General features: G+C 38.0%; 1 protein-coding gene across 3 annotated transcripts; it reads right to left on the bottom strand.

Moving 5' to 3' along the window:
- Positions 1-27252, bottom strand: SLC15A4 (solute carrier family 15 member 4). 3 transcript variants are annotated; one of them, XM_068701127.1, is made up of 8 exons: positions 26566-27251; positions 18784-19079; positions 17900-18068; positions 16766-16843; positions 15289-15457; positions 11341-11496; positions 4995-5153; positions 1-1376 (listed from the first exon to the last, which is right to left on the bottom strand). In XM_068701127.1, the coding sequence occupies exons 1-8, from the start codon at positions 27133-27135 to the stop codon at positions 1228-1230; spliced, it is 1746 nt and encodes a 581-aa protein (XP_068557228.1). In that variant the 5' UTR covers positions 27136-27251; the 3' UTR covers positions 1-1227. The 3 variants fall into 3 exon arrangements, 2 of the variants coding, with proteins under 2 accessions (XP_068557228.1, XP_068557229.1); XR_011102070.1 differs by lacking the exon at positions 1-1376 and adding an exon at positions 6861-6958 and having other exon boundaries at positions 5022-5153; positions 26566-27252; XM_068701128.1 differs by lacking the exon at positions 11341-11496 and having other exon boundaries at positions 26566-27252.

Here is a 27252-nt window from a genome sequence, read left to right as displayed (position 1 = left end):
TCACAGCAAGGAATTTCATTTTATTTCGTAAACTCATTAAAAAGATGTCCATGTAAAAAAGGACATTTTAACAACACAAATGCAGACAAAAGGAACTATAAAAATTCAACACATTAATAAAAAGTTGAGTTTTCATTTTCTTTCTGCATAATTCCTTGCAAAGTATCATCTTCCATACAGTCTGCACACAATTATTAAAAATCATTAAAACTCAAGAGGCTGAATGTAAAACCATTTGCTCTGCTATAGGAATGTGTTGCTGAAAGATACAAAACCGGTAGCATGTTAGCTAGAACTGTAACAGGACTGAAGGAACTGGATTGAAAGGCTTCTAAATTGTTATTGCGCATTCATCTTCTGAGAATTCAATCTCAGTTCTTTCTGCAAGTATTTAAAACAGTCCTTAGGGAAGTAACAGCATTAGATTGAGCAATGTTTTGTCAAAAGATGTATGCTTCCATTTCATTCTAATACATCTTATGCAGACTCAACAACACTTCTGAAGTAAAACCATTTCACTGCCAACAATTCTTTACTGTGCACTAAAAAACTTACAGCAGCTATATGGTAAACTACTGTGACACATAATTCAGTCTTCGGTACTGGATGCTCTTGACTGCAAGTTGGGACTTCAGGGTTCAAGTTTACTTCCACTGAAAAGTCAATTATAAAACTACATTTTTTTTCATCACAGCTGATCTGCAATTTGTTCCTGTTTCTCCCCCAAACAAGACTCCCAGGATTTATAATTTGTTCTTGTAACCACTACTTAAGGTTCCTGTGAAATGTTTTCTTTCCTATGTGTCCTCAATGTAAGCTTGAAGGAGTTGAGTGTTTCTGTACATCCACCGTGTTTCACTAAGCTCAGTTTTTCAGTCAGGGCTAAACCATGTCACATGTGACTTGTTACACTCAATTTCTAAGCCTAATTGCCCCAGCTTTCAAGAGTTTAGTAAACATCTCATGATTAACAAAGAGCAACTTGAATGCCTAGAGTTAATACACTTCCAAGATTTATGTTTGTCCTCTGCCAGGACATAGTGCAAGAAATGAGCCCCACCAACATAAGGCACTTACCTACTTTACATGAGAGGGGGCAGAGGTGAGAACTTTTGTAAAATGCAAATATAGTAAGTGTCTCTCTGGAGAAAACAAGATCTCACAGACTCAGGGTGCATTGTCACCTCACTGTGTGCTGCTGTAATAAAGTCTGCTCTGTAACAGATGTCAGATCCTCCCATTGGCAGCTACTTCATTTGTCTTTGACTTTTGATGATCATATTTCACAGAAACAATAAGGAAAAGCAAAAGGGTTGCTCCTTGAATGGCAGCCAGCAAAAAAAAATAATAATTTAATTGGCAGCCATTAATGTTACCTAGAAAAAAATGGACAGAAAAAAATATTAATAAATAATATACAAATGAAAATATCAATCCCCTTCAAGCCCAAGTACTGAAGGCTTCTCTGCAGAATATGGGCAAGACCAAACCTAATCACATTTACATCTGACAGCATACTTTCATTTTTAATTATCCAGAACAAAAGATGGAAGAAATGCAGAGTCTGAAGATTGCTTTCTTTTGTGCTTCAATTCCTTAAAGTAATGCCTCTGAGGAGGTGGATATATTTTCACTGCATGAAAAAAAACAATGCAGGAAGCTCCTCCTACCACTGGAAGAACTCTGTGCAGAGACTACACACATGGCAGTGTGTCTGCTTCAGGAGAGTCAGAATTTTACAAGTCTTCCTTTCTCACCCCTTCATTTTAGGTCTTATACTGCAAAGTTGCAATGCTTTGCTGATTTCAGATAAAACTGCTAAAAAATTCAAGGATTACTTACATATATGAAAGTAATACAGATCACATCCATTTTTCAGGTGACAACTCATTTCAAAGCAAAAACAAAACCACCACATCGTTTTTCTATGGTCACGAAATGGACTTGAAAAGAGAAAGCCTCGGATTATAAACTGTTCAGAAACAGCCCGAGATGAAATGCAGAATTCAAGAATGCTGGCTAGAAAGCAATGCTAGGTGTCAGCTACCTCATAGGCTTCATTTTATCTGGACAAAAATTGAGTCACCAAAATGTCTCTGTATTCAGAAGCTTGTGAGTTTTGCTTTCTGTGTCTATTCTCTACTATTTCTTAAAATTAAGCCTATGAGCAACCCCAGCTAAGTTCCTCGGCAAACAATGAAACAGGAGTTGCAGAAACCCTACACACAGTGTTCTGCAAAACGCCATTCTGACATGCAAAGTTGTCCTTGCAACACCTGGCTTAAAGAAACTGGTATCAAACACATTCCTCCAACATCCCATATCAATACATTATCAATACACCTGCTTTGCCAGTACTGTTGTGCTACACTGATACAGACTAGTTAAAGAGCCTTGACCCTTTTCTATAGGTAATGCTTTTCAGGAGCCTGGAGAATACAGTGAAACAGCTTTAATCTAGGAAAAAAAGTCCTTTCTGTTTTACAGCTTAACTGAAACAGGTAAGAGTAACAATTTTATGCTATACTACTATATATACACGCAAACTACATAACCCTTTCTAACAGGCTTCTCAGTCCTGCTTAATGCCAAACGGTATCTGGGCATATGGAGACACACGCTTTCCCTTCTCTGTCAGGCCAAAGCAAAAAAAAAAAATAAAAATAAATAAATGAATGGTATAAAGGAAAAAAGTTTGGCAACTCTGCAGATATAAAGAAAGCAATTACTAAGATTTTCTCTCAGCCTTCTTTTGGAACAAAGTTTTCATGAAACCATATGTAGTTTCTTTTTGGTTCAATTCACCTTTGACACTCCCTCAAAGTTGTTATAGATCAATGATTTGTAGCACACTAATTAGTGTTAAATTAAGAAAGCTCATTGCTAAAACATTATTCCTGTATTAAGAAATGTGCACTAACTATTGCCGTACTTCCAAGAGCGATATATTGTGGCTCATTTCCAACATGCCACATGAGCCACAGCCAATTGGACCATTCTGATTGTCAAAAAGGTTAGAGAGGGAAAATACTGAAGTGTAGATCCATCCTAACAAACTATTCATAAAGCACACCTATAAATGCTCTGATTAAATTACTTTAATTACTGAAACTTATGATTCAATTATAAATGAATTTATAGCAAAACACCATAAAATTACACTGAGTCTTTCCTTGACATTTAAAATACAATTTACACATGAATCTCCATTTCAAAAGCAGATGTGTTTAAAAAGTAGTAATTATCCGTTATGAGATGGGATATTAAATCCATGAAACCTCAGGCTTTTGTCAGAGAAATAACAGTGATTTTCAAGGTAGCAATCAACATTGAAGTACCAGCAGAGAGTAAACTTCATCAGTAGATTTTGGAGGCAGTCAGTTACCTCAAACAGTATCACGAGTTGGCTTAAATAGCATAAACTTGCTACACATTCTTACAGTTACTATGCAGCATCTACTTAAAAATAAAACAACAAATCTCTAAAGTTTGTCATTCAATAAAGGTTCCTCCTTACAATTCCTGCTCTTGAAGGCCTAAGTAAATTTTAGATGTGAATTTGATAACAACTTTCAATAGCAAATTAAACAAACCAAATTAAACAGTTCTCTTAACAATAGAAGAGGCAGCTCTGTTTACTACCCTGATATAAACAGTAAAAATAGTATTGATAGAAGATGCTATATATGAAAGCCACCCACTGAGTACTTCAACCTTGAGCTGCTGGGGCAGCTTGATTTTATAGCAACCCTTTGGACAAGAACAGTAGAAATATCTAACTCTGACAGCTGCCCAAACAGCAATCCACTGAGCCAAGTGGCTTATTTAAAACAGATGACCAATGAGTCATGAAAGGTAACATCTTCCAGTTCTAGCCAAGAGTACATATATTTGGCATAAATGTTTTATGGAGAGAATATTAGCCACTGCCTACTCTCATATTTTTTTCTGAAGGTTTTCTGAAGTAACCTTAAGAAAGCACCATCAAAAATCACATTAATTTTTACCAAATAATTATCCTCCTATTGAGCCCTCATCAACCTCTACACTGAACTGCAAGAAAAGGTACTCTTCCAGTTTTGAAATTGAGTGGAAAACAAAACAAAAAAAAAGTCTTAACGTGATTAACCTTTCATTTGGCAAGGACACCTGCATAAAGTTAAGGTTAACAAATTACAAGATGATGAGTAAAGAAAAACTTATAAAAACAAAGATAACTGCTTGAGGCATGAAACGTTTCTTTTTGGTAACAACCAAATCGAACTTAAACAGCAAATTCTCTGATACCAATTTTAAAGCAAGTTCAGGCTGCTCTTTTAAGCCTGATACACAGTAGGCCTACCATTCTGAGAACTTTTCATGCTCTTTTTTTTTTTTGGAACTAATTAAACCATTGATGATGGCATGATTTTCTGAAATTCTCACGGTGCCACCTACTTGGGTGCCAATAATTATTTTTTAACTTCAACTGGCAATATAAAGAAGTTACATTGGACCTTACAAGAGTATAAATAGTAAGCAGACAAATGAAAAAAACTCATGATAATTGCCATAAAGCCTCTTGAAACTAGGAAAACAAATAATTATTAAAAGAGACGTGTATATTTTACTCCCCATACCACCGGGAAGTAATTTCATTACGAAACACATTCTTCTTCCACTCAATTTTCTTGTCTCTTCATTTTTACTCAAATAGAAAGATTTTCAAGTAATCTCTAGCGATACAAGGCAGTAACAACTGAGGAGGTAATTGACAACCACTTAGGCAAAATGCTACATGCCTGTTTTCCATGCTTTCAGGAGGACAATGTATCATTTTGCAGTCACATTACTTCATGCTTATATATGCAAGATGAAATGAGTCTAACATAATAAGTAGACAAATTTAGATTTTCAAAATAACACTGCGCTAAGATTCAACATGCTTGATGTTTAACTGTTTCTGAAGGAAGCAGTTTACTTCATACGCTATGAATATGCTGAAAATAACTTACCAAAATCTGTGTGATTACTCATCCAGCCAATTTCTTTAATAGACACCAGTGCCAACAATCCAGAGCCAACAAATGATCCAATCCCCGAAAAGAAAAAAAACAGCCCCATAATAGCACTCTGCATAGATTTGGGAGCAGCTGAATATGCAAATTCTAGACCTGTATAAAAGAAGAGAATATACATTACCGGAAAAATCTAAGGAACAACAATAGTTTGCTCTTATTTAGTGTTATAGAAGTTACAGATGTAAACAATTATTAGTATGCTAAAGACCTAAATCTAGCCCCAGATTTTGGGAGGCAAGGGAGATTGAACTCATGAATCCCTCTAAGTTTCGAGTTCCTCCATCTCCTTCATAAGCCCTGTTAAAGCTCACCAATGTATGTTATATATCAATCCATTACATGGAAAACATTTGAGACCAGCACTTTCTCATTAATATTGCATGTGCAAAAATCAAGAATCTTCTGATGCAGAATATTCATTTTTCTAAGTAGAATTATCCTCAATTACATTTATGAACTACGCCTAATCTGGCAAGTTCCATGTTCTCCATTTCACCTGTTTCTATATATAAATACTGCACAACAGACAAGATGAAGCACACGATCTTCCGTGCTAAGAACAAAGTACTCAAGAACTGAGGGTCACTCTTGCACTCACCACAAACATTAATTTCATAGACTTAGTGTCTGTGTTTCTGAATGCATAGACATAGAAATTAATTGTAGCTGGGAAGGAAGCAATTATTTTCAATTTAATTTTGATCTAGAACACTGAGCCCATTGCTTGCTTGCATGTTCATTTTACAGCTTGTGGAAATGGAGCTACAGCTTTAAACTACACTTATTATCTCAACCAATAAAAACAAGATAAAAAAGAAAGCCAGTAACATCAATTTGAAAACAATCTGTGCTACTGAATTTGAGTACCAACAGGACAAGCAGGCTAGGGTTCTGCCTTGCAAAGACTAGTGCCCATGATTAACTCTCTTTTTAGAGGAATATTTCTGTCAAAAATCAAAAGGGAATATTCACAAGAGACAGTCAAATACTTTCTTTACAGAGCCTTCTCTCTGACAGGTGAGCTGCTTGTTTCAAAACAGTCTCCTTCATACTGAAATTAATGAAAGCATCTATTACCTCTTCTAACATCTACCTTGCCAAAGATAGCATGATAGACCTGAAAACAGCACAAATCTTGTGTCTTGCATTATAAAGTTTTGCTTATTTTCACCATTACTGGTATTTGACTTTTATTACTTCAGACAGAGTTTAATAGATTTACCCTGCCATTTCTTTTTCAAGAAAAAGCTGAACACTTCCAGTCCAATAGGTCAATTTGCATGTTGCGAGGGAGTAGCTTTGTTCTCGTTAGGGAAACAGAACTACATGTTTTCACTTACTGATCTCACAGCACCCTGCACTGCCACCTGAGAAATCTGACAACCAACACACTACTTCTCAAATGTAGTTGCAATCTATAAAAATCTTTGCAAAATGCACTTGAATGGGCCAACAGCAAGCTGCCAGTGATTCTAGAAGGGAACTGAAACATTCTTCGTGCAACTCAGCTGTGTAGGTTCCTGTAAATTCAAACTGTAATGAGAGAATCACTACAGAGATGATGGGAGAATCATATGCAAACAGGGGGGAATTGTATTTATTCTGAGAATTTAAAACTTTTTTTTTTGTGCCACTAGTTAACAATTCTGATTTTTCAAGAATTATTTATCTGGCCAATGACAAAGTAAAAATAAGTAAATAAAAAGAAAGAAAATAGGCTACTGTTGGGATACAGCTGCCTGTTCTTTAGCCTGTTGGTAAGTTACCACAGTTGCCACAGATCTTTAGAGTATCACTCACATTTTGGTCCCCAGCATTTGTGTATACTGTGCAAGAACGTCATATGAAAGAATATGGCCCATTTCTTCTCTAGTTCATTTTACAGACACACTGAATTGCTAGAAAAAAAATCGTAAAGACCGAAACAAAAACAGAATTGGTATAATGCTATGCAAAAAATAAGGCATGTCTTTAAACTTGAATAATATTTCCAGCAAACCTAGTATTTAATCTATCATAAAGAATACAAAATCTTTTCTTTGCCTTCAGAGATATTCTTGCCTGCTGGCAGCCATTGATAACAATTTCATGCTACCTCAAACAGTTTTGAAATTAAACCCTCTAGTTGGTGTTGTCATATGAGATTATGATTCCCAGCTAAATAAGAGTGCTTTAAGAGGATTGGCAGAATACAAAATATTAATGCAATGTGCATCATCTTTTTAAAGGTAAATCAAGTGTAACTTCTGTGGCTTAATAAGAACATGCTTAGTTTTACAGTAAAAAAACAAACTTTTGCTCTTCTGACATTTAGCCCCTTTTTGTTTGTAATAAACACTTTCAAATCAGTTTTGTAATCATTCATATTTCTTTTAAAAACATGAATTTCATAGAAAAATAGATGCCTTTATCCGCTTTGAATAGCAAATAGGTAAAATATATCCTACTAAATTCTTGAGGGGCTTTCTTAAATATTCTAGGAATTCAGTTTAGATAATCAGAAGGCGGGGGAAAAAAACTTTGTAAAATAAGTCAAATGAAGCCATAATACACAAAGCAATTAAGATCTGCATGGAATTTCTCGTTCAAAGATAGGCATTTACATTTTTTCCAAGACTGACCAAGTAACAGGTTTTGAAGTTATAAAGCTGTTGATACAGGTGCAGCAAGTGCAGAACAGCAAGGTATTCACATAATCACACAGAATCACAGAATTTCTAGGTTGGAAGAGACCTCAAGATCATCGAGTCCAACCTCTGACCTAACGCTAACAGTCCCCACTAAACCATATCCCTAAGCTCTACATCTAAACGACTTTTAAAGACTTCCAGGGATGGTGACTCCACCACCTCCTGCGAAGCCTCTTCCAGTGTCTAACAACCCTTTCAGTAAAGAAGTTCTTCCTAACATCTAACCTAAAACTCCCCAGGCGCAACTGTCACCAGGCACGTGGGAGAACAGGCCAACCCCCGCCTCACTACAGCCTCCTGTAAGGTACCTGTAGAGAGCAATGAGGTCACCCCTGAGCCTCCTCTTCTGCAGGCTGAACAAGCCCAGCTCCCTCAGCCGCTCCTTGTAGGACTTGTTCTCCAGACCCCTCACCAGCATCGTCGCCCTTCTCTGGACCCGCTCAAGCACCTCCATGTCCTTCTTGTAGCGAGGGGCCCAAAACTGAACACAGTACTCGAGGTGCAGCCTCACCAGAGCCGAGTACAGGGGGACGATCACCTCCCTAGCCCTGCTGGTCACACTGGTTCTGATACAAGCCAGGATGCCGTTGGCCTTCTTGGCCACCTGAGCACACTGCTGGCTCATATTCAGCCGGCTGTCCACCATCACTCCCAGGTCCTACTCTGCCTGGCAGCTCTCCAACCACTCATCTCCCAGCCTGTAGCTCTGCTTGGGGTTATTGCGCCCCAGGTGCAGGACCCGGCACTTGGCCTTGTAGAACTTCATGCAGTTGGCCTCAGCCCATCGGTGCAGCCTATCCAGATCCTCCTGCAGAGCCTTCCTACCCTTGAGCAGATTGACACACACACCTAGCTTGGTGTCATCTGCAAACTTACTGAGGGTGCACTCAATGCCCTCGTCCAGATCATCAATGAAGATAGTAAAGAGGACCGGCCCCAGCACCGAGCCCTGGGGTCGCCACTAGTGACTGGCCTCCAACTGGACTTGACTCCATTCACCACTACCCTTTGGGCCCGGCCATCCAGACAGTTTCTAACCCAACGAAGTGTGCGCCAGTCCAAGTCAAGAGCAGCCAGTTTCTTGAGGAGAATGCTGTGGGAGATGGTGTCAAATGCCTTGCTGTAGTCAAGGTAGACCACATCCACAGCCTTTCCCTCATCCACCCAGCACGTCACTTTGTCATAGAAGGAGATCAGGTTCGTCAAGCAGGACCTGCCTTCCATAAACCCATGCTGACTGGGCCTGCTTGCCCTGCAAGTGCCGCATGATGACTCTCAAGAGGATCTGCTCCATGAGCTTCCCTGGTACTGAGGTCAAACTGACAGGCCTGTAGTTTCCCGGGTCTGCCCTCCAGCCCTTCTTGTAGATGGGCGTCACATTTGCTAGCCGCCAGTCAACTGGGACCTCCCCCGATAGCCAGGACTGCTGATAAATGATGGATAGGGGCTTGGCCAGCTCCTCTGCCAGTTCTCTCAGTACCCTTGGGTGGATCCCATCTGGCCCCATCGACTTGTGCACATCCAAGTGCCGTAGCAGGTCACCAACCAGTTCTTCGTGGATGGTGAGGGCCACATCCTGCTCCCCATCCCCTTCCACCAGCTCAGGGTACTGGGTATCCAGAGAACAACCAGTATTGCCGCTAAAGACTGAGGCAAAGAAGGCATTGAGCACCTCCACCTTTTCCTCATCTCTTGTAACTAAGTTTGCCCCCGCATCCAGTAAAGGATGGAGATTCTCCTTAGTCCTCCTTTTTGTAATAATGTAAGCCTCAAAGATTTTACATCCCATGACAAAGTCCACTAAAGCAGCTGAGGAAAAACAAAAAAACACTATCATCTCCAATGACTCATCAGTTCACCCAAATTCAGACTTAATTTGTATGGTCCCTAAAGTTGTAACTAAAGCTAAATAGTTCATTTTAGTCTTTTGATTAAAAAACAAAAACAACAACAACAAAAAAGCAGTGACTATACTGATATGTATCCTCTGCTAGAAGACATATTGATTGTGCTGCTAAAGTATACCTTCCATTTAAGAATCTACAGTGTTTAGCATCTTATGCCTTTGTTGTGCTTTAAAGATAGCAAACTCTCCCCACATTTTACTAGTACTGAAATACACTGACGACTTGCCTGTACATCACTGTGCGGTGTGGAGGGGGCTGTGGCAACAAGCTGAAATTTGACATCCTTTCCTATGTAGCTCACAGCAAGGGTTAAAGATGTTAAAATGAAAAAGGCCTTTGACACAATCTCTAAATGTTAGATTTTAACTATGTTGCAGCAGTTTACCTGTCCACATGAATGTATAGAGCTGTTTCAGAAAAAAAAAAAATCTAAAAGGCACAGTTTTTAATCCTTGCCAGGCAATCCAACCACTTGGTTTTATTTCCTAACAACTGGGATAACAGTCAAACACACATAACCAAAAACCTGACAGAGCAGAAGTTCTCTGTTCCATTGAGAGGAGGAACAAACGGGCCATGTGACAGCTGGGGCTACCACCAGCAAGATCTTACAGAACTAGGGAATCTCATTTTAACTCACTGTGCCCACCCAGTGTGAGGAATGAAAGTAACCACCTACAGGGGAAATGAGAACAGGAAATTCTGTTCTAAGGAATCTAAGTGAAAGAGCTATGCGTAATGCCAATTTGAATGCATCATCTCTGAAGTTCAATATTCTGAAACAGTATTACAACACATTAATAAGTAACTAGAGTTAAGCAAATACCATGAGATTTTCAAATCAAGTCACTGGAGAAGTTCCAGTATATTATATCAAGCAGCTCCAAAAGTCTATTTAAGTACCATCACAGTAGTTACTTCTGTGATCATGCAAGTATTCCATTATTGGTAACTAAGCCTTTCTCCCAAGCACAGGATGTGTAAACACTGTGCTACAAGTGGTAACATTTCACTTGTTTAATCACAGTAAACCAGCCTTAGTCATATCACAGTGACAACAGCACCCATGCTTTCTTTGTACTAATGAGCCCTGCATGTATATGAAACAGACCAGAAAATAAGATATTATAGTCCTTTTCACCCACTTGTCCCACTTCACTTTCAGATAAAAAAAAGTGATCACACAGCTGTCCAGTATATCACAGAAAAAAAATGAAATTTAAGATCTCTTGCTTTTTTTTTTTTCAAGAGAGGTGGGATTTGAACAGTGTTTCAGTTTGTCTAATAGCACCCTGAAGTACTAAAATAACTACAGAAACATTTGTCTAAAACATGTAAAAACTAGCTAGTTTGTTATTAATCCCCCCAAAACCTAGTTCATATTTAGTGTCACATAATTTCCCTCAGAGATGTAAAAACTAAAGTAACATGAATTTAGTCTGGTGATAAATCTTGATAAAGATTTATCTTTATCCTTTCTTCCTTTTTCCCCCTCAGAAAGGTGGTTCCATATACTGACTTTCTAGACTGTGCAGGCTTTGACACTGTATATTCAGTTATATTGCATAATATTTTATTTGGAGACATGAGAACTCATTTATAATAATTCAAGAAGTATTTATTTTCTAAGAATCTATCATTTATGACAGACATGAAAGCAGATTTAAGACACGTAACTCTTACCTGCTATACTTGCAAATATTTCACTGAATCCAATCAGCACGTATTGAGGAATCTGCCACCATATTGGCAAATCTGCAGCATGGTATGTAACATTTCCAATTGTCTGATCGATTGTTTTAACTTTTACAATTTTCAGTCTGTTGCTCTCCAGAATTCCTACGCAAAGTGGGAGGAAAAAATGACTTACCTAAGATGCAAATAATGTTTCTTCATTATAAGAACTAAATTAGTATTCAGTCCTACATGAGAATTGCAATTTATGACATAGGACTATGTATTTCTTATTTCCCAATATAATTTTATGGCCAACTACTCTATTGTTATTTCAAGACATACAAATTTTCTGCCATAGAATTACAGCAGTTATATTCCTATTCAGTAGCAATACAAATATAAATACTCAACCTTTTTCTAATGGATTAGCTAAGAGTTTTCTTACACAAAATTTGCCACCCCTCCCCCCTTCTCTTTAAAAAAAAAAAAAAAAGACAAAAAGGGCATGATTTTTGCGAACTACTACTTTGCAGTGTTGCATGGTATTAGTAAATCAGGAACATTTTGCTTATTAAAATAGCTACACTAGTGCTGTGAAACCATGAAAACACTTTATAAATATGATCATGACATTCATATGATACTTATCCCAAGACTGTGTTTTACAAACTAGACGTTGTATAGAATGTACTTTATGTAGAATGAAAAATAGAGGTGACTGTGCAAATATAAATAAAATAAGTTTTAGCTTGTTCAACACAACAATTTAGAGAATGAATACCAAATAATCTGGCATGAAGTTTTGTAGGGTTTTGCTGAAGTCACCTAGATTAAAGTATTTCCCTCACTGTTACACAAATGCACAGAATTAACTAATAGTTAATAAAATTTCCAGCTTTGCCCAGAAAGGATCTCTATAAACAAACTCTGAATGCCCTTGGAAAGGGTAAGGTGGATTTATCCATCACCAGTGCAGAGAACCTGGGCTGAGTCACTGACACCACCTCCTGCAGTGTTATATACATATGGCCCCCCATGGTACTGCCTGCCAGTTTCAGCCTTTTTCTACTTAGCCAAAACTACATCAGGCCACAAAATGCAGTTTCTTATTAGTCCTGCTTGTGACTGGAAAGAAAGCATGAGGAAGGTTCCCTGTAGATTGTCTGTAGTTAAGGCCGTAACTAAAAAAGATGTTCCAGAAATCAAGAGCTTTAAGGATAACACTGTACTTTTTCATTGTAGGGAACTAGAGCCAGAGCTCTGAAAACCAGGCTGCAGGAACACACATTAACAAGTGACTTACAAAGTACATTGAAAATGATGGAAAGCTGCCTTTGTATAAACCACATTCAGTATGAGTTCAGGAATCTATTCAAGTAACAGAATCTAGTAGATCTCCAGTCTACTGTTCTGAAACCAAGGGGTATAGAGGGAAAATTAAATACTATCTCATGGCCCCAAAAGTATTTACTTAGAAAAGCGTTTTCCTTAATAGCATCTATTTTTGAGGTAAAGATTGTTCTGAATTTAGTACCAGGCTACCACATTTTCTCTACCTTCCTCATTTTTGGGTGATGACTTCCCCACCTTAAATAGCTTTGTTTAGCTCTTCCGCTACCTCAGTGCCCTCTGAACTATGAAAAATTGATACAATTAAATAAAGCTTGCTTTCTTGCTATTTTCGTTTTAATATAGCTGACAAACAGTTCAGAGCAGAACTTAATTAAAACATAAAGCATTACAGTTAGCTAAGAACCCATACATGATTTCATTCATACACATTCAACACAAAAATATTTTTCTTCAAAACATCTAGTGATCCTTGATGTGTTTTACATCCGTCATCAAGTTTAGGAGGTATTTAGCCACACAGGAGCATAACTACATTACACCAAACTTCCCTAAGTCTTCAAAGCCGAGTACTCCAGAATCTAGAACCTATTGAACCTTTCTAAGACTCTGACAGCCAAGCTTCAAGTTTAATCTTACAGTTTTTGTAGTTAAAAGAATCTTAAGTTTTTGCAATAATTGTTTAAACTCTATAAATGAAGTAGATTTTCCAGTTGAGTAACCTTAAATACTGCTGCTCAGAGTTTACAATAAAATGCATGAAGCACAGCAGATGTTCACTAAATCTAATCAGTTGTACACTCACACACTTTGAGACATTTTAAGTAATCTAAGCAATCTAATAGGTAGCCTAAATGGTGTCCAGAACTAACGCCAGTCAGTTAAAACGGAAATATGGCACAAACAAATCGTTAAGATACTTCCAAGATTGCAAATTAATATCTTAATGTCTCCATATGTTCAAAATTTAATACTTTTCTCTAAGGCAGAAATTGTTGGAAGTAATGTTGCACTTTAGGAATATTAAAGTGTGGCTTCTACAAATAGCATTTAATGAGAAAATAAAAATTTTATGAAGCAAAAAAACAACAGAAGCTTTTCCCCACATTAAAAATAGACAGAGCTCCCTATGCCCTAAAGCTGCCACAATTGAAGCTCTGAAATTCATATTATGATGAATGGATGCTAAGTTACACCAATAGGTTAGATTTTCCAGCCAGGTTGCACATTATCAAACAAAATCATGCATCACATCTGTAGACAAACAGAAGGCATTTGAAATTTTTAAGAATTGTGTCATGTAAAATAATTTCCCAACTCAGCAATCGTAATACAATATGCTTTTTTTTTTTTTCCCTGCAATACTAATACAGATATTGCTGGTTTTGAATTCACTTATGTGAGCCAGCAAGTTCTATTTAAAGAGCTGACATTTAACTGTTTTACATCACCTTCTCTTGCTGGTAGCAATATCTTAAGTAACATGGAATAAGAGAAACACTCCCATTTTAAGTTTAAATGACTTTGCTAAAAGAACTTTACTTGCCCACATACAAAGTGACCTTGGCCTAATAAGGTAATTATCTCTCTCACTGAAAGAAATCTTAATAGCCATAGAAAGCATCCCTCTCACTAAAAGATAGGAGATTACAAGTGCTGAAATATATTTTATGCTATAACACTTTCTCAGTATGTTCATTAGAGCGATTCTAGGTGAAGGCTATGCATTCTATGAAGCATTTCTTAGAGGTATTCAGTTCCACATCAGCAGTGCTTAACAGCTTTAAATCATCTCAAAAGCAGCTGATTTACGATTTGAGCAGAGATGCTATCTTTTTCCTCTCGTGTTATAGCTAAGCTATTTTACACTACAGTAATTCCCAAACATTAGGGAACATTAAGATAGGGGAGAAAAAAAACAAGTGGGAGGAAACTTGTTCACCAATAACCTAACTTTATTATTTCAGATTAAAAGAAAGGATTTTAGGTAAAATTTCAATTTTAAGTATTATAAAAGTCACACTGTATGAAGAAGCATACTTATCACTGAACCTCTTCATTTTTGGGGATAAATAAGTGTTCACCTTCAAGATAAATGGGTAAAAAAAATCAGACAACATGGACTTCCATAATACAACAGTTTAGATTAGGACTAAAGGCCTCGAACCCAAATGTTAGACAAGTTGTTCAGCCAAGCCAAGCACTGATCAGTGAAGGTAAGACATTTATTCAGGCAAATGTGGTCAGAGATAAATAGTTCTGTATCGAGCATGCCTAGAAAGAAATGCTGTCAGTTACATATGTGAAAATGTTAGTTAAGATTTTCACAGTAGGGGGCTTAAAAGTTGATTTTAAAAGATATATTCCAAGTCTATTTCAGGCAGGAAATATTCTCCAATTTTAACACAAATATTCAAACCAGTCTAGAAGTCTTTGGATAAAATGTCTTTCATTGTATGAAATATATCCATGCAGTTACATTCCAACTATCCCATGAAAAAGACTCCTGCATAACCTTGATTTAAAGATTCAGGAAGGTTTTGAAAAATGCTATTTCAAGTTAACAAATAACTATGTAAGTAGATCTCCAAGTTTTGTTCTTACCTGCAGCAAATGCAGAACACATCACAAAGAACATTCCAACTGCAATCCTCTTTAGTGATGATGGGAGCAAGCCATTCCTCTTTAAAATGGGGTCCACCAATCTATCTTTTAAGGGTATTAGGACCAGAATAAGCACTGCATCAAACATAGTCAACCAGGCTGCTGGAAACTAAAATGCAGAAGGATGACTTAAGTTAGCAAATTCATGCTTACAGGTTCATTTTTACTGTTATATAACAAAGAGAAAAATATTTTTCATGAAATACTGAGACCCATAACAAACCACAGGGCACTCTAAGACATTGGAAAGAGAAAAATAAGAGTGTGTAAACGCTGAGGAAAACAAACACTCAGATATTCAACTTTTCATTTGTCTGTTATTAGTTCTGTTAGCATGGAAGTGCAAATGCAAAGATAGCAAAGTTGTTTTGAAATGATTTTTTTTTTCAAAATTTTTTTTTTTTTTTTAAAGTTTCAGTGGACTCGGTTTAGGACCTTGCTCTGAATTAAATTTTGTCAAAACACAAGCTAACTAACTAACTAAACCTATGTAGATTCCTTTTGAAAGAGAAGATAAACACCAGCATTATTTCAATATGAGTTTTTCTGCATACATCTTGAAATGTATTTAATGGAAAAATCAGTATCCTTTGGGAGCTTTTCTGCCATCAAGATTTTTTAAGTCATAGAACACCTGACTGCGAAATTGTGGCACGCAAACCTAGGAAACAAAATTGTGTAGCTTTTTAAAAATGAATATACTCCAAATTACTTTAAGAAGTGTTCAAAGTCAGTATTTAATGGTGCACAGGTTGTGAAGTGATTGATGTAATTAAATACTTGCCACAATTTTACTTCCAGCAATATAAACTGATCTGATATAATTAAACATTATTTCCACTTCAGGCTAATAGCTAGGTTCAGTACACATTCTATTATTCGGCTTAGAACTTCTGCCACAGATTGGTGGAAAAGGTGCTAGCATTTTTTGATAAATATTGATTGAAAAGCTTCCTTCAATATGCCAAAATGATTTAAGATAAAGTCAATACTGATTAATCAGTATGAGGTATTTCATATTCCAAATCTGCAAATACTAATGTTTCAGTTAAGTATGGGTATTAATACTGAGTTTCTAGGACCGCTTCTGCACTTCTAACTTGCAAACTTAGGGCATACCGATTTTGAAGATTCCTTCAAAGATCATACTCTGTCCACTAAAGGACAAAGACAACCATAATTTAAGGCAGTTAAAATTATCTGAATACATTAAAAACAGTAAGGTGTGAACTCCACATACCAATAAATATGCCAAAATCTAGGTATTGTGCCTCATGTCTTTTTATGTATGCCCAGCATCTGTAGTCATTCCCTACCTTTAGCTGCTACCTTAACTTCCTGGAATTGTCTGTACAATACTTCTTTAGATGAAATGAAAAATAAATAAAACAATTTCCACTTGTTTTGCCCTACTTACCGTATGAACAGAGTTGGTATCATTTGCTATTTCAGGAATTTTCAGATGAAGACTTTGCAATACATATGTTGTCTGCATCTAGCATTAGGGAAGATGATTTTAGATTACTTGGACATGCCAAACTGAGACCAAGATGTTGTTTACTTTTTTATATTTAACAAAGATTACGCCAAAGGTAAATTGCAAATATAGCAAGCCAAAAAGAATTAGTTAGAGCACTGTAAACTGCTTTTAACTCCTAAATTTAATTTTACTAAGTGCAGAAAGAATCATTCATGTGACTTTAAAATACAATTTCGGCATTTTTCCCCCAAATATTTGCTACTGTAATTCATCCCAGTAAGACAGAAGAACCAGAAAGGAATTAATTAAAAATGAAATCTATTCCACTTACCCTGACCTATGTAAATCAACTGCAAGATGAAACAGAGTGCAGTATTTAAGATATAATTTTTACAGCTATTAAATTATAATTTTAATGATTTGATTTTAAGTTATGTTAATTAGTTTAATTATCAAGTAAAAAAATGATTATTTGAAAGTATTCTCAGTAACTGCTTTTTATCTCTCTACTTCAGGGGAAGAGCTCCCAGAAAAAATGTGAAAGTAGATACTTTGGCATACCGGTAAGCTAATACAGCTTTCCCCAATAATTTTATCCAGCAAACCAAAAATGCAGAAGCTATCATCATTTAGTGTTTTTTTTTTGTTTGTTTGGTTTTTTTTGCTAAGACAATACTAAAATGATTCCTGAGATGCAGCCACAGGTATGTGAACAAAAGGTGGTTAACATTATTGAACACATGGGTATTAAACAAAATCAAGCAGAACTGGAGTTCTGAAGAATCCTGTTCAATATTCATCTTCTCTAGAATCACAACTACTAAGTATTAGCTGCAAATAAACCTTATGGAACAGCCATCCCATTCCATCCCATGCCCTGTTGTTCAATGTTACTCCCCTCCCCCCAAAGAAACTTTCAGAGAGAAAGTATATTTACAACCTAGGCTCAGAACTGCAGCTTAATGCTATAGCCCCAAACCTTTCAAATACAGATGGAAGAGGAAATCTTTACATTTGAGATTACATTTCTCAGACATGGAAAATAAGAATGTAACCCTTTGAACTACTCACTTGAAAATACACTGTCCAGTAAGGTATTAAAGCCAAAAAGACAGGGATAATCTTCACAAGAACCTTCACATCTTCAACTTTATCTTCTCTGAATGGGCCTCCATGAGACAGCTTAGCCATCTCAAACAAGCTCTGCTTCCGAGATTGCTGAAGGACTCCCTGGCCTTCACTGTTGAAAAGAATTTGGGATTTAGTTATAGAAAAAAACAAAACAACAATTAAAGAACAACAAAACTTGACTTCTCTGTGGTCATGTAACACATTCTAAAAAACAAAAAAGCTCATACATTTCCAAAATAAGTTATCCTTAATTACAAATAAACTAGGCCATAATGGATCAGTAGCAGCTGAAAGCACAATCTGTAATGTTCTATTTCAAAGGTTTGCTTATTTCCCTTACTCATCCTCACGCATAAGTAAATGTCACTGCAATATGCAGATCTTAATAGTATCACCAAATACTGAATAGTTTTACAATCTGAATATGTGAAAGCCCATAACACATGGTAGCATTTTTAAAATCAGAAGATGTCCCATAAACATATCTAGGCAGTTAAGGAAGTTTACTACTCTTTAAAAGCAGCATACTTGGGCAATATTGTCAGGATAGAGCGTTCAGTTGAAAACAGCAGACTTGACTTCGCAGTATGTAGATCCAGAGATCTCACAATACATCTCTTTTGTCCCCAGGTTCTCAGAGTACAATTTCCAGGGCCCAAGTTCTCCACCTGAGTAAGCCTCAGATGATCCAGTTCTTGAAGAAAAACTGCATATTCTACTGTATTCTCTTACATGACTTACTGTCAGCTAGTCTGAACAAATTAATTTCAATTCTTAGACTGATTCACTGGAATTCAGACTATACAAAAGAGCTCATTACAAACCTATTTGTTGAACGCTCCATAGGTCTCCTTCTTGAGCAACAAGAATATGTGAGAATTTTAAACATGTCTGTGAAGGCACTACCATCAGGTGGTTTTGTGATGAAGAAACTCTGACTACATAAGAAAACCATGAAAGAAATCCCAATGCAAACTGTTGGGATACTATATCCAATAACAAAGCTCACGTTCTGCTGAATGTATGCAATGCCTCCTAGAGAGAGAATAGCTCCCAAATTTATGCTCCAGTAAAACCAATTAAAAAATCTTCTTGTAGCTTCTGGACCCCGATCTTTGACCTGAAAAAGATTAAAAACAAGTTCTTCAATTTCTGAAGGAAATTAAGTGTGTTTATTAGAATTCAATCAACCATGACACGACAAAGAATTTAGATTTAATTTAGTCTCATTGAAATGATTTAACTGTTTTGGGCTTAGCATGTTATTTGATGTAATGACACCTTAATAAACTATCCCATTATATCAATGGCTTTCCCAAAGTTCAGCATATGGATTGAGAAGTCAAATAAGACTACACTACATAGCTTTCCCAGAAAGGCCATTATTATTTCTACTACACTGTATCTCATTTGATCACTTCTGTAGACAATGCTCACTCAAATTACTGTCCCACAATCCACCCATAAGTTGAAATAACCTTTTTTAAGTTAAAATGGTTAAGCTACGAAAAAAAAAAATCCATTATTAGTATTACAACAATTGTTTCTTCCAACTGCATATACATAACAATTAACCATACTCTATTTTTCTAAGACTCAGGTGATTAAAGCACAAATTCCGAATTTAAGTTTTAATACGGTCCTAATTCCTCTCATCAGAGCATAAATTGAAGACTTGCCATTCTGACCTTAAAAAAATAGTAATAAAAAAATTAAATTCAGGTTGCCTGAGGTATCAGGCAGTAAAAGAGACAGTAAACCCTTTTATCAAGTCAGCTCTGTTAATAGTATTATTCTACTTTCATTGGAGAGACACTTGAAGAAAACACGTTCCTGGTTTGCACAATCATCCTTTACTGTTTCCACCATCACTCTTTATTCTGTATTGACTACAGTAAGTCGCCCTAGGTTTTGTAATTAAGTCACAAGAACTCAGCATAACTTGTAAGATGTGATGTAAGAGAAATTATGTGAGTTAAAATCTGAAATACACTAAAAAGATCAAGAATACTAGAACAGAATAATCCATAAGACCATGTTTGTCACTGTTTTATGACTGAAAGACCATGAGCAGTGACCAGTGAGTCAGTGCCATGCACTGGTCTTGCTGAATCAGTTGTTTTTGACGTCTAATTTCAAGTTTCCCTTCCTCTTTTTGCCAGACCTTGAACACATTTTCAACATTGTCAGTTCTGATTTATAGCTTCAAATTTCTTGGTGCACAAACCCATCTGTATCATTTAACCAAGCTCAACAAAAGAAATATTAAAGTATCTATTCCTGTGCGGTTCATAGCACTGTTAGGCATTCAAGTATGTCTGTTAGTGTGTCAAATACAATCTCTGAGCAAAAAAACAAGAAATTCTCCCTTTCCAGTTTCAACTTGGTACCGCTCTCTCTTAATCTTAACAGTCACCATGTGCAGCAAGGTAGATATTCTTTCTAGACCCCAAATGACAAAGTATTAGCAAAGAATTACATCATAGCTTGATAACATCAATTAAGTTGGAGCACCGTCTATTTGACTAAGTTTTTCATTTCTTCATGATAAAGTCTCAGTTCTCTTACACTTACTGCAAGGAAATGACTTTCCATCCTCTCTTACAAATGACCTCGCTCATGTCTAGGCAAAAGCAAGTAGGGAGGTAAAAGCAAACTTTTATAAAATACAAGAACAGATAGAGCACAGCGTGATATTTCGTTCAAGTATTATCCCAGCCTCCAACTATTAGCTCCCAACAAACTTCCTGAACCAAGGATGGATTCCATCTCTGAATAACCTGCAGCAGATTTTCCTACTGTGTACTTGCCCAGCCTTCCCCTGAAACCAAGTCAGCTTTTAGGACCCATAACATCCTGTAGCAGAATTCTCCACGTAATTACACAGCGGCAAGAAACACCTCCATTTATCTGTTTTGAACCTGCACTGTACTAGCCTCACTTGCCTACTTCCAGAAAGCAAGAGAAGACAGCTGAGCTTTATCCCATCCCTTGTCCACTTCTACCCCTCTCTCACCACCCATTATTTCCATAAACCACTGCTATATCCCCCTTGTAGCTGTCTTTTCAGAGGTAGGAAGTTACAGAATGCTGCAGGATTCCTTTCATGGAAACCACTGACAATATCTGTTGCTCCTCCCTGAACCTTCCCTTCCCTTCTCCATTATCCTTTTTAAATCAGGATGACCAAAAAAGAACACAGTGCTCAAAGGACAAACACACCACAGACCCACGATGAAAAGAATTCATTTTCTGCTTCCTTATCAAGGCATACATACACACTAAAAATCACATCACAACCATTCCTGAAATGCCACTGTGGCATTTTACTGACCAATGTTAACAACTTAATAAAAATCCCACCATTGGGAGTAATTTGTCAAAGTGGAAGAGCTACAAAGTCATCTCACAAGAAACAGAAAACACTGGAGTTAAGACAGTCCTCATAGTTTCTTTCAAAAATTGTATTGTTTACCCAAAATAACAGCTACATTACATTTACAGGGGTCTACTCCAAGTTACCCATTGGCTATTACATGATCTGTGTGACAACAGGATAGATTTGTTTATTCTCAAGTGTTCACTGAATGAACAACAAATATTTATTTCTCTGTTACTAATCCTGTAGATGGCACATTTTAATAAGCAATCAAGAAAAAGAAAACCATCTTGTAATCTTAGTTTTATTTATCAAGGATGGGCATTTTTCATAGAACTGCTGGAATTCTCCTTTTGCCTGCGTGCATTATTTTCAATCACCCAAGCAAAAAGAAAAATATATCCCTCCCTCTGCTCAATTTCTTCTGTGCTCAAGCATAGCAACACTGTCCTTGTGGTATGAGCACCACCAGCTTCATTATATTCTTATCGTCCTACCAGCGGCTGCAAGAGGGAAGTGATGCACACAAGGGGCACAGGTATGGTGTGAGTCCTGGATAAAATCTGTCCTGCAGGCTAATGGTTCCATATCCCTGCACTGAAAGTCAAAATAGGCACATTTAAAAGATTTCGTCCCCATCATAACAAAACAGCTTCAGGTCAGTAGTAGTACTATAAAGGATATGAAAAAGGTCAGCTTCTTAGATTTAACATGTTTCAGTCAAACTTCTAACATCAGTGAAATGCCAACACCATTGAAATGCCAAGGCTGGAGCGCTATACTTCCTATCACTGAATAAAAGCATTGTAATAAAACTGTTTCAAAGGTGCCCTGACTCAAATGAACATTAGCAAATATCTAATGCACACAATTAATTGTTCTAGGTAGCATGTTATTTTACACATGAGCTCAGATTCAGACACTTCCCACAGATTATACCATTGTGGGACAGCTGTTAGTTATGTAGGTCATCTTCTACTGCAGAATATCCAGTCCTTTACCTCCATTTAACTCTTCTGCATTCTTCTAACCTTTCACACCTATGGGTGTGAAATGGGATAGCACACCATTCTCCAAGCACAGTAAGGGACAATCCAGCAGTGCTTCTAATTCAATTAAAATAATGACCTATTCTACTGTAAAATGAGCATCTAAATTGCTCTGAATTCTCTTGTTTTCCAAGGTAAACATGAATTGAAAAGACAAAAATTAAACAACAAGAAAAAAAAAAGAAATAAAAAGACTAACTGTAAGTCTTCTGGCCACAGCTGCATTATCAATTATTGATCAGCTGGCATTGCTCACTGCATTCAGATGTGCTTCTAAAAAGAAAATAAAAGTCTTGCTATTTTGGAGACATTTACCAAGACTTTTGCAAAAAAATAAAAATAAAAAAATTCTAACCTAAACCTTGATACTATCACTGTCCGAAAGGCATTTTTCTTCATACATCTGATAACTAACCTTTACATACAGCTAAGCCAAATGCAGAAAGAAGAATCACCATGACATACTGAATGTTGTAATTGGGACCTACACGGCATTGGATTTCAAAGTACTACAGGAATAGTTCTCGAAGCCAAAATACAAAACACTTACATTAGACTGATTACGGTCAGATGAGATGCAATTACCAGGTCTCATGCTAAAGTATCCCAAGTGCCTGGAACACTGTGTTATGGGAGTTGTGTAATCTTCGGGTTATTTACAGCCACTTTCAGTGGAGGACACACCAGCTGTGTAATGCTGCACTGCAATACTGCAAACCTGTTTAGGATATGAGGCTAGCATCTTACAATTGTGACTAAAATTTTAAACAAAGCTAAAACAGAGGAAGGGTAACTAGATCTTTAGTTACAACACTTGATGAAAACAGTCATTAAAAATACCTGACCAACAGCAACTTCCACGGCACAGCTGCCCTGACATTAGTACATAGACCTTACTCTGACTTAGAAGATGATCACTTGCTAAGTTACCCCTCTCCCAAATTTTTCGACACCAACATCTTTCTTGGGAGATGATCCATGTACTGACCAAAGCAGTTGTTACAACTTGACACCAAAATATCACACAGCTGTAATATTAAAACTCCATTACACAGATTCTTCCAATTTTTATGTAAAGAGCTAGGAATCCATGCAAGCATACAGTGATTCACCAGTTGTTCTTGGAGAGCAACTGAAGAGAGTTCAGTAACAGCTTTACACTACTGTTTGATGGCAACAAAATCTTAAATTTTCATAGTAAAATTTGGCCAATCCACATTTCAGGTCTGCTTCCTCTCACTACTGCCACATCTGTGGAAACAAATTAGTACTACACATGTGAATGCCATGAGTTCAGTTTTCAAACTGGTACCTGCAGATTCCTCAAGGTCCCCAGACTCGTAAGAAGTTAAATAACAACAAAAAAGAAACTTGTGGTTAATGACCTTTAGTTCTTTATAGGGGATTCCCTATTTCTCCTCAGAGGCTGCAAAACCTAAGTTCTACAAACCAAAAAGTTGAAAATCACTCTAAAGCAGACTTTTTATCAGCAACTCCCAATACTACTCTCTTTGACCGTACTAGAACTAAACCCATTGCTGTTCAAGTAGCAATCTTTGAAGAATTTTGGCATATTCTGGACTGATACATTTAATTCTGAAATTTAGAAAGAGAAATACTGTGTGTTAAAACTAGCATCTCCATAATCATATAATCATCGTAACTCCAGAACAGATTCATCTATTGTTAGATCAGTGGTTACAGGTGATACCAGACCAGTAGTCCACTACTGATTTTGGCTTCAATGCTGAAGCTAAACCAGCTTTCACAACAATGAGGATGAACATATTCAGATGTTTCCCAACTGTAACAAGTCACAAACTGCTACACAGAACAGGAAGTGACTACAAAACACTCTCGTCCAAAAGGGGAACTGACAAGTGTCAGGTGTACTTATCACATGCTTATAAACACTATTCTGAGAACCATCACTTCAGATTTAGACCCAAATGTTGGATCTGTGTGCAACTTCTAGGAAAGAAACAGAACTTCATTAAGTTGACCTACACCTAGTTTGCAGCAACTGCTTTTGGTAAACTGACTGCAATGTCAATAAAGTGACTTTTGCCAGTAAGTCTTTTTAGTCATAATAGCGCTTCTAAATGCATCCATTTAAACGGAGATAGGCAACCACACAATTTTAACTGACGATGAAGATAAGTATTGGAAGCCAGTTTCCAAATCTCCACAGAGTTATTATTCTATATAAATAAAATCTCGTTAGTTTTTGGTTCTCCACCCTAATTATATATTATCAGTTAAAACTGAAAAGTTTACATAGTAATTTTTAAGAGACCAGCAATGAAGTGCAATTAGCAACATCTGAAAGCTAGTTAATGTCAGTTAAAGTACATGACATGCAAGTGATAATATTTCTCGTTGTCTGGTATTTAAGGGAACTAGGACAAATCTTGTCAGCATGCGTCAAACCAAAACATGTTTGCATTGTACTCTGTTCTCCCAAGAACGTGACTCTCAGGGACAAATTATTTTCAGCAATATACCCAGCAATCTACCCAGCAGTTTGCTACATTACTATGCAGGCAAAAGCCACTCAAGGCGGGCCCAAAACTGCACAGCAAGGTAAATGGTATGCTGTAATACATTTTACAATAGATAAGCCAGAAAAACAAAGAAGGGGAAAAATCTGTTCCTTGGCAGAGCAGTAGTGATTATAAACCAGAAGGAATATTTCTTTTGCTTCACTCTACATAAATCACTGTGAATTATCTGAAAACCTAGCCAAAAACTGCTTTCAGTGCAATCCTGAGGGAGAAGACTTAAAAAATAAAACAAAATAAAATAACCCATCTATAACAGCTACATCTCCATTGCCAACAGTTCTTCCCTTGCTCTCTTCCTGCTATTATTTCTCTCTTACATTTAACATTCATAAAGTGTTCCAAGGATAAGCAATCAGTTTTGAAAAACACCTTACAAGATAGAGTGGTATTAAGGCTATTTCACTTGATGGGCTCATGCTGGTTACATATAAACAGAACCAATACACTGAGGACGTACAATTCTAGTCTACAATGTTTTACATTTATATACTCTTTTACTCAGAATCTATAATATATGAAATGCCAAAGAATGACAAGTGTGAACTGCACAACAGAGCATAGAGGGACACTTGGCAAGGAGATTGTGGCAGATCCTGCCTCTCGAAGAATTTCATGACATTTCTGATAGCTGCACTAACCATAGCTCAATGGGCCAGCAAACTGAAGTGGAGGTATGTTCCTTGCTTTGCCACCAAGAATGTTTTTGTTGGGAAAGCTATTCAGTATCTAAGCATCTGAAATTCTCAATTTGTAAAGCAGAAATTTTACATCATCACCCACCACCAGCATACTACCTTAGCATAAGACTAAAAAAAAAAAACACACAACAGCATGTTCCAGATGATATTGAACCGTGACCTGTCTGTCATGCATTTTCTGTAAAGTCACTTGGTTCCACAGAGATGATCCAATGAATGGTATCACCGAACTGGATGCAGGTAACGTTATTTGACAGGACATGTCCTTATGAGAACAGCCTTAGTAATGCATTAATACTTTTACCACTTGGAGAGCATCTTCCCACCTGTCACCTGGAATAACATTAGCCTGCACAAAGACATCACTCACAGGCACGGTGAGCGATACCTTAAGGCTGAAAAATGTTTGTTTGATCTCTATCCTTCATTTATCATAGTAGGATGAGAAAGGCCTCTGACCACTGCTCCAAAAGGCCCATGTTATCTTTGTCAAAGCTAAAATGTGTATCAGGCATTTCATGTGATGAGCTGTGAGATCAAGTTCTCTCTGTACAAACTCTACCACGTAGGATAAGCAACAATCTACTTAGCGGTCACGAAGAACTAAACCAAACTTCTCAACGTGGTGATGTCTTCAGCCAAACCAGGTTCTGGAGCTCCAAGGAAACCAGAAGCCCAGAGACCAGCCATCACAAAGCCATCAAAATCACATCTTGCAGGGTACAAACCAACATCCTACATTACACAGGGAATGAGGCATGCTAATCCATGTTCCTCCAGGCCTCTGCAACGAAGCCGTGAAGCAGCTGGCACACCATCCACCCCACCAAGGCAATTCCCCCACATAACTGCCACCCATCCCCTGGCTCACACCAGCACCCACAAAGGATTCGGCAGCCACCAAGTTATACTCAACCTGGTCCGCCCCAAAAGGGGTGATGTTGGCCTTGACCGACCCGACGCCCAGCCCCACGAGGACCAGTCCCACGAAGGTGGCGGCGGCACAGTAGCGGGTGGTTCCCGCTTGTGCGCAGGGCACGGGGGTGGCGTTGGCCGCTGGAGAGGAGCAGTTCTCCACGGGGAACAAGGGGATGTCCCCGCAGAGGCCCTGCCGGGTGTGCGGTGCAGCGATGACGGGGAAGGCCAGCATGCCCAGCAGGTAGAGCGCCATGCTGAGCAGGATGGTGCCGAACTTGCCCAGCAGGGCGTCAGCCAGCCAGCCGCCGAAGGGCGACACCAGGTAGGTGATGCCCATGAAGAGCAGCAGGGCCTGGCTGGCCTGGGCGCCCTCCCAGCCGTAGGGCGGCCCGTTGAGGAACAGCACCAGGTTGGAGGTGACGCCGTAGAAGGCCGCCCGCTCCAGCAGCTCGGCCAGCAGCACGGCGCCGCACGCCACCCGCCGCCCGTGGAACGCGTCGCTTGCCGCCCGCCCGCGCTCCCCGCTGCCCAGCAAGGGGCTGCGCTCGCTCGGATCCGCCTCGTCCATGGCGGCGGCGGCGCCTCCTGGGACCGCCACGGCCCTACCCGGCCCCGCCGCGGAGCCGCCGCCCGGCTCGGCCCAGCCTGAGGAAACTTCCCCACCGCCCCACGGAGGTGGGCGGGG

The sequence above is a fragment of the Anas acuta genome, chromosome 17 (genome assembly GCF_963932015.1).
Source record: "Anas acuta chromosome 17, bAnaAcu1.1, whole genome shotgun sequence".
In the NCBI taxonomy this organism is placed as follows: Eukaryota; Metazoa; Chordata; class Aves; order Anseriformes; family Anatidae; genus Anas; species Anas acuta.
Note: the sequence above shows the minus strand (reverse complement) of the source record. Positions and strands in the feature narration are given on the sequence as shown.